The sequence below is a fragment of the Coffea arabica genome, chromosome 5c (assembly GCF_036785885.1).
Source record: "Coffea arabica cultivar ET-39 chromosome 5c, Coffea Arabica ET-39 HiFi, whole genome shotgun sequence".
NCBI lineage: Eukaryota > Viridiplantae > Streptophyta > Magnoliopsida > Gentianales > Rubiaceae > Coffea > Coffea arabica.
This window is the reverse complement of record NC_092319.1, coordinates 9,093,963-9,101,901: the sequence shown is the minus strand read 5'-3', so window position 1 is coordinate 9,101,901 and position 7,939 is coordinate 9,093,963. Positions and strand designations below refer to the sequence as shown.

The 7,939-nt window shown below is 40.6% G+C and overlaps 1 protein-coding gene across 1 annotated transcript; it reads left to right on the top strand.

Annotated features, from left to right (window-relative positions):
- Positions 1–5,975: 5,975 nt before the first annotated feature.
- On the top strand, positions 5,976–6,617 carry LOC113689149 (uncharacterized). Its single transcript, XM_027206972.2, has one exon. The coding sequence runs from the start codon at positions 5,976–5,978 to the stop codon at positions 6,615–6,617; it is 642 nt and encodes a 213-aa protein (XP_027062773.2).
- The last annotated feature ends 1,322 nt before the right edge of the window (positions 6,618–7,939 follow it).

Genomic DNA, 7,939 nt, shown 5'->3' with positions numbered 1-7,939 from the left:
CTGTATTTCAGTTTGAGGGACCAGCTAGAGATTGGTGGAACATGATAAGGGCTAAGTGGGAGAGAGAAGGGACAGCATGGATCTGGTTGAATTTCGTGCTTGAATTTAATGAGAAATATCTCCCACCAATAGTTTAGGAGAAAAAAGAGGACGATTTCATTAGGTTACGTCAGGGAAGCTTAAGTGTAACTGAGTATGAGACTCAGTTCACCAAGTTTTCGAAATTTGCTCCTAAATTGATAGCTACAGAACAAAGGAGGGTGAGATGGTTTGTGCAAGGGTTGAACCTAGAAATACTGGAAGCCTTGGCGGCTACGCAAATTAATACTTTCACCGAGCTTCTTGAAAAAGCCTAGAGGATAGAGATTTCAAGGGCACAAGTAAAGGTTTTTCCTGCAAAAAAGAAAGGTGTGCTTAGTGGAGACCAAGGGCAGGAACAAGGTGATCTAGGTATGCCACCCTCTAAGGTGGGTCGAGGAGATGGTAGTGAGAAAATTTTGGAGACACTTAAGGACGTTACTTGAAGAGGGGCCCCAGGTGGAATGGGACATGCAAGAGGTACCGTGTAGGGGGGTCAGACCTCAACCCCTCGAGTATCTTGTGGGTACTGTGGGAAATCCAACCACACAGAAGAGAATTGCTGGCGAAAGGTTCGAAAGTGTTTAAGGTGTGGAAGCACTGAGCACCAGATCGCCAATTGTCCACTGAGTAGTGATACCTAGCCAGCTGACAACTCAAACCCTAAACAATGAAATGTGGGAAGGAATAGATCCAGAGTGCCTGTCAAAGTGTATACCATAAACCACCGACAAGTACCTAATCCATCTAAAGTGGTAGAAGGTACGATTCCTGTTTTTCATTGTCTGGATAAAATTTTGACTAATGAGAAGATCTGGGAGTTAGAGACGGACATGGAAGAAGAATAGCATGAGCTATTTATAAATAAATGTATGAATTTCGAGGTCAAAATACTTTTAAGGGGGAGAGAGTGTGAGGACTTGCAAAATTCTTCATATTTTCTTAAAATTTCCTTTTATTTTGAATAAATTACTTTATAATATCTTTACTACTCATTTACTCCCTCAATAGTTGCAATAAATCATAGAATCAAGAGTTTCATCTTTAGTTTTATAATTAGCGTAAATTAGGGATTTTGCATATTTTGGTAGTGTGATTAATTAGTGAGGTATGTGTATTAAATTTGGTGGTTAAGAGTGAATTTTAGATAAGGTGAAGTGTGTGATTGGAAGTGCTATTAAGAAGTTAGTGAATCATAAGTTAAAATACTTATATACGTGAATTAAGGAAAATCGGCTTGAACCGATGTGCACCGTTTGCTCCCGATAGAAGGGAGCAACAAGGGAGGAAGAGACTTTGTGTGGTGTGATTTTTGGGAAGAAAGCTGTAGGCTGCTAGTCTCCTTAGGAATTGCAGATTTTCTTGGTAAGGAACCACTCTCCCTCTTTAATCTTGCATTTGATTGGAAATATGACTTGATTGTAGTTGGTTGAGGGAAGATTCTTGTGGTTTTGTGTAGTAGGTTGCCATTTTCCGCTTTTGTTGATTATTTCCAGCTTAGGTATATGTTGATTATAACTAGTTTTGTGGCTAAAATAAGTATTCTATATATCCTATACCTTGTGAACTTGATTTGGAGCTGTCTTGTGGTGAGAATGAAGCCTTGAAAATAGCTGAAAATTAGGAAAAATAAGAGGAAGTGCTGCTGAAAATTTTTTTCGCTGGAGACTTTGAGCAGTTTTGGGAAATCTATTATATCTTGGTGTAGAAAAATCCAAATTGAGTTCCATTTACTGTAGATCATAGCTCTTTTAACCATGTAAAAATCAGGGGTTGGTTCAACTCTTATAAATACCAGAAAATTTACAAAGTTTCTTGAAAAATCATGACTGTTCTGTTTTGCACACGAGATATCAGTGATTTTGAACTGAAAATTTGACTAACCTATGAGTTGAATTTCATGAAAATGTCTTCTAAACTCTATTAGTATTTTGAGTCTATTTTCTAATGGTGTAATTTTTGTGATTTTTTGGCCTACGGAACTCAAGTTATGCTTTTTCAAAGAATATCGCCAAAGCTGAGAATTTTGTCAAATGAATTAAGTGGAACTTGGAAAACTTTGAGAAAACTTTTCTAGGTCGTAAACTTTAATTGATGTGATTTTGGATGGTTTTGGGCCCTTAAACAAGTGTTTTCTTTTCATACTAATAACTTACTTGAATCATAGCCCTAGAATGCACTTGGATATTTTTCAATTGGTTTTCAAGTTTGTCTTTGAGTTTTGTGTTTTGAGAGGCCAAATTTAGATAGATGTATGGCTCATGATTAAGACTAAAGTGAGCACCTTATTAACTAAATTTTGAATGATCGGATCATGCCATCTTGTCCGAGTTACTGGTACTGATAGGAGATGAACTAGAATGTGTATTTGATACCATTGGAAAACCCTATGTGTCTAGTTTACAATGCCACTGACGGCACCTGATTCCGACTTTCCTATAGTGAGATATAGCCCTTTTTTTGAGACTGCGCCGGTGCGACTGTTTTACCCACGAAAAACACTTTGAGCTTGAATGAAACTTTTCTTTTGCCTAACTTTTTTGCACTTGTCAAACTTGTTTTCTTATGAATTTTTACTGTATTTTGGGCCTAACGTGCATAGTGAATTGAGTAGATTTAACCACTCACTTGGTCACCTAATGAGCTCATTTTTGGGTTGGAATTGAACCTAGTTTGTTAACGATTTCACTCGTTGCCCTAGGATTGGGAAACGGTGGTGAACGTAACCGAGGGACTTGACGTTTGAACACTTCATTGCTTGACAGGTGAGTGTTCCATTACCTGTTAACTGTCTATGTGGCATATCTACGTACTTGATTGGTGACTGGTTGAGCTAAATACTATTTTCATAAAATTGAGGCGAGCGTGTACTTTATCGCACTCGACCTCTTTTAATTCCACTGAGGCTCTATATACTACTATTATGAGATGTGATTTCTCTATATGTGACTGTGTTTGAATTGTTTGGGCGATATCCCATCAACTACTACTATTGTTTGGGTACCCAATCTTATAGGTAAATTGGTTGTATCGAGCTAGTAAGGCCTTGGTCGAGAAGGTCGATAAACCTTAGGGATTGTTTACTGAAAACTAGAAACCGATATACTCGAGTATTACCTACTTGCTGTTTGAGGAGTTTGGGCCTGGTAAAGGGGTGACTAGTGGACGGGAATTGGAGAAAGTAAAGTTCTACAGACATTGTATTCTTTAAATGCAGACGTTGACGGAGAGTCAATGATTCTTGTATGATCAAGCTCTAGTAGATTTGGCATTTGGAATTCACCCGTATCCTTGAATTGAACTGTGATTTCATTGTTGTAGTACAAAACTGTGTTTACTTGTTACCTTACATCTTTATCTGGCTACGTGCATATCAGTTTATTTGGAACCTCACTGAGTTTTATCTCACCCCACTCCCTTTGTTTTCCTTAACAGATGTGGGATGGACATAGGGGCAAGAGCTTTCAAAGCTTTATCTTTTACTTGAACTGGTACTTCGAATTGTAACCTTTTGTTTAGATGATTTTACTTTTGACTCTTGTAAGTTTGAATTCATAAGTTTGACATATGCTATGTAACTTAAGTGTGGAACGGTAAGTTTGACATTTAGCTTGATATTCTAAGTTTGAAAAGTTGGCTTGACGACTATATGCCATTAGGGTTTGTACGCTCATGATTTGAAGTTATTTCACTGGTTATCTTGAATTGCTAGTTCTTTGATCAACCGAGCCCCGGCGACAACTGAGCAGGCAGTCCGCTGATACCTTAGGATTCGCTCTAGGGAGAGGTAGGACTGCCATAGGTGGTATTAGAGCATAGGTTTGAATTGGTCTGGGCGTGTTAGGAATTTTCAACTTGAGGATTATATTTGATTATTTCCCCTTAAGAGTACTTAAGTTTTCTCTGCACTTTGTGTAGGATGGATGGACATAGTGGCCCTAGTGATAGTCCAGTTGGCGAGCCACCCCATGGAGTACTCTCGATGATTAAGTACCAGATTCAGCCAAGAGAAGCCACTGTACGCTGGAGTCCAGCCAATCGTTTTCAACATTGCGAGTGCCGCCATACTTATGCCTACCCCAATATCGTAGTTTTGGCTGTGGTAGAAGAGAGGGAGGCCCTAGCGAGAGACAATGGTAGGCTTGAAGGTGAAGTGAATCAACTAAAGGAAACTAATAAAATGCAAATCGAGCGGATTAAGGAGCTCGAGTATGATATGGTTGAAGGCCAGGAAAGCATTGATGATCTTTGCGCGCAGCTAGGGGAAGCTCAGGAGCGCATGGTTACGAGAGCTTTAAAGGTGAGGACTAGAGCCGAGTCGATCCTGAACATTTGTGATGACCTACTTGGAGATGTGAGCGATGAGGCTTCCCACGTCGGAGGCGAGGCAGGAGTTGAACCTGCCCAGGATGGGGGGAGTCAGCTAGTCCCGCAGCGGATTAGGTCTTCACTTCTAGGTTTCGATTGGGGATGATTTTGACCATTATACATAGAAAGGATGGGGGATGTGGTGACTTGGTGGATGCACAGTTCTCTTTTGACTGCGTACACTGGCTTGTGCATGATATGACTTGATGAACTGTGCTTGTACTATTAAGGCTCATACTTGATACTTTTGGCCTTGTTAACTTGTAAATAACTGCTATGAGCCTTTGAATGTATAATACTTTGATTTTGACTTTGATCCTGACTTTTGACTTTTGACTTTGACCTTGACTTTATTTCGAATTGGCTTTTAATTGCTTTGTGTTTTCCCTTGCTTATTGTGATTTCGACTTCAATTTTTCTTGGACTTTTGATTGTGAATAAGTATCTATTGCATACTCAAAACTTGCTTACCTATTAGTTATAATATTTGAACCCTAGCCCAGTGAGTAATAATGGAAGGTAGACGACTACGTGGTCGGGGCCGTGGGCATGGACCCAGGCAAATCCAAGACCAAGAGGAAGAACAAGAGTCTGTAGCCAATCAGAACTAAGGACCCAGAAATAAAGGAGGGGACCAGGTTGCTACAGCTATCAGCCGTATGACTGATTTATTAGCCCGATTGGTTGACCAGTACGGTCAAATACCTGGTAACCAGTAAAGGGACCTTGAGATAGGTGAAGATATAGCCCTGGAACGGTTCCAAAAATTCGCCCCTCTAAAATTTCTTGGGGGACGCGATCTCGAAGTTGCCGAGAACTGGTTTGAGCGTATTGAGAATATATTCGCTGCGTTACATTACACTGAAGAGAGGCAAGTGACCTTCACAGTTTTCCAGTTGGAAGGCGCGGCCCGTTCCTGGTGCAACGTAGAAGGGCAAAGTGGGACAGGGAGCAAACCCCACGTACTTGGTTAAACTTTACTAGGGAATTCAATGAGAAGTTCCTTCCGCCTTTAATCCAGGAGAAAAAAGAGGATAAGCTTATCAAACTACGCCAAGGCACTTCGAGCGTAACGGAATATGAGACCCAGTTCACCCGACTCTCCAAATTTGCTCCGGAACTGGTGGTTAATGAGCAAATGCGCATAAGGCAGTTTGTACAAGGTTTGAATGTAGAGATTCAAAAGGACTTGGCTGCAACTCAAATCGATACATTTAAGGATGCTCTTGAGAAAGCTCAACGAGTGGAGCAGGCCAAATTCCAAGTTTCGGACCTTTCAAGCCAAGAGATGCAGCGCATTGAGTAGTGCTCCCGGGTAGGGCGATCAACATGTACCACCTCCTAAGTTTGGGAGGGGTACGGGTGGTGTTCAAATCTCAAGAGCACCGAGAGGAGTTCCATCCAAAGAGGCTCAAAGTGGAAGGGGACAACAGAGGACTGTCTCCCAAGGTGGTCCTACACTCGCTCCTCGAACAAGATGCGGATATTGTGATAAAACAAACCACACCAAGGATGCTTGTTGGCAAAAGATGAGGAACTGTCTCCGTTGCGGAAGTTCCGAGCATCAAATCGCCACCTATCCTGTTAAAAATCTTGAAAAAAATGAGGGTGTGCAGCCGGAGAAGTCAAACCCTAAGCAACCAACTGCTAGTAGGAGTAGACCGAAAACCTCTGCTAGGGTTTTTGCCTTGGACTATCAGCGAGCTCCCGAATTATCTGAGGTAGTGGAAGGTACGATCTCTGTATTCCACCGCTTAGCTAAGCTTTTAATTAACCCTGAGGCAACCCATTCTTTTGTGAATCCTGCCTTTATGTGTGGTATTGATGTGAATCCTGTTAAATTGCCCTATGATTTAGAAGTTAGAATACCTACTGGGGATCAAAGCCTAGTTGCCAATATGGTCTATAAAAATTGTGAGATTTGGGTAGGAGAACGGAAGTTGGTGGTAGACCTGATAAATCTAGACCTCAAGGGGTATGACGTGATTATAGGCATGAATTGGTTGGCCTGTTATAATGCTCAATTGAACTGTAAAACTAAAGTGGTAGAGTTCTCTATACTCGGAAAGGCAACTCTAAGACTGGATGTGAGAGGTAGATTAGCCTCGTTTGCATTTGTTTCGAAAATTCGAGTTAGGAAATTATTAAGTAAAGGGGCGCAGAGTTACTAAGCTTTCTTGATTAACACTCCTGGAGATAAGGTGAAATTGGAAGATGTGTTAGTAGTAAATGAATTTTTCGATGTTTTCCCTCACGAGTTGAAGTCGATGCCGCCAGAAAGAGAAATAGAATTTAAGATCGATTTGGTGCCTAGAACCGCTCCTATTGTGAAAACACCATACTGAATAGCCCCTACCGAACTTAAGGAACTAAACCTGCAATTACAGGACTTGTTAGAGCGAGGGTTTATTCGAGAAAGTGAATCACCTTGGGGAGCACTTGTTCTATTTGTTAAAAAGAAATATGGTAGTTTGAGGTTCTGTATAGACTATCACGGCTTAAATGATGTCATGGTGAAAAATAAATACCCTTTGCCATACATTGACGTGTTGTTTTGACCAGTTGCGAGGAGCAGTGGTTTTCTCTAAATTGGACCTGAGACAAGGTTATTATCAGTTACGAATTAAGCAGGAGGACATACTAAAGACTACTTTTAATTCCAGATATGGGCATTTCGAGTTCGTAGTGATGCCTTTTGGTTTAACAAATGCTCCTGTCGCATTTATGGATTTGATGCATCGAGTCTTTAAACCCTACTTAGACCAATTTGTCGTGGTATTCATAGATGATATCTTGGTATATTCTAAGACTCGAGAGGATCACGAACGGTATTTGAGGATAGTTTTACAGATTTTAAGAGAACATCAGTTATATGCCAAGTTTAGCAAGTGTGAGTTTTGGTTAGAGCAAATTTCTTTTCTAGTGCATATAATATCTAAAGATAGCATTTCTATGGATCCAGTGAAAGTAAAGGCCGTAACTGAGTGGAAACGCCTAGAAATCCCAACTAAAATCCGTAATTTTCTAGGTTTAGCCGGGCATTATCGTTGGTTCATCAAAGATTTCTCCAAATTAGCAGGACCTTTAAACGACCTGGCGAAAAAGCATGTTCAATTTGTCTAGGATTCTAAGAGTGAGGCTAGTTTCCAGGAATTAAAGAAATGGTTGGCTTCGGCGCCAGTCTTAGCCTTGCCAAATGAGAAAGATAGTTTCATTGTTGTCGCGCCCCACTTTTTGATAGGTGTGGAAGTAGTGTGTGTGGTGTGTGTGAGATATGTGTGTGATCGTGTGAAAGTGAAAATAAAGGCCGTGGGATTGTGAAATGCGACGGTTCGGCCAAATAAAGTTCAAAAAAGGGTTTTGGATGAAAAAATGGAGTCGCCACTTGGTACGGAGTTAGGGTGTACCAAGTCACCCAAAAAAATGATTTTTTGTTTTGTTTTTGAAAGAAAAAGTAAACAAACCCTTTTGAAAAACTTTTAGGTCTACGTAA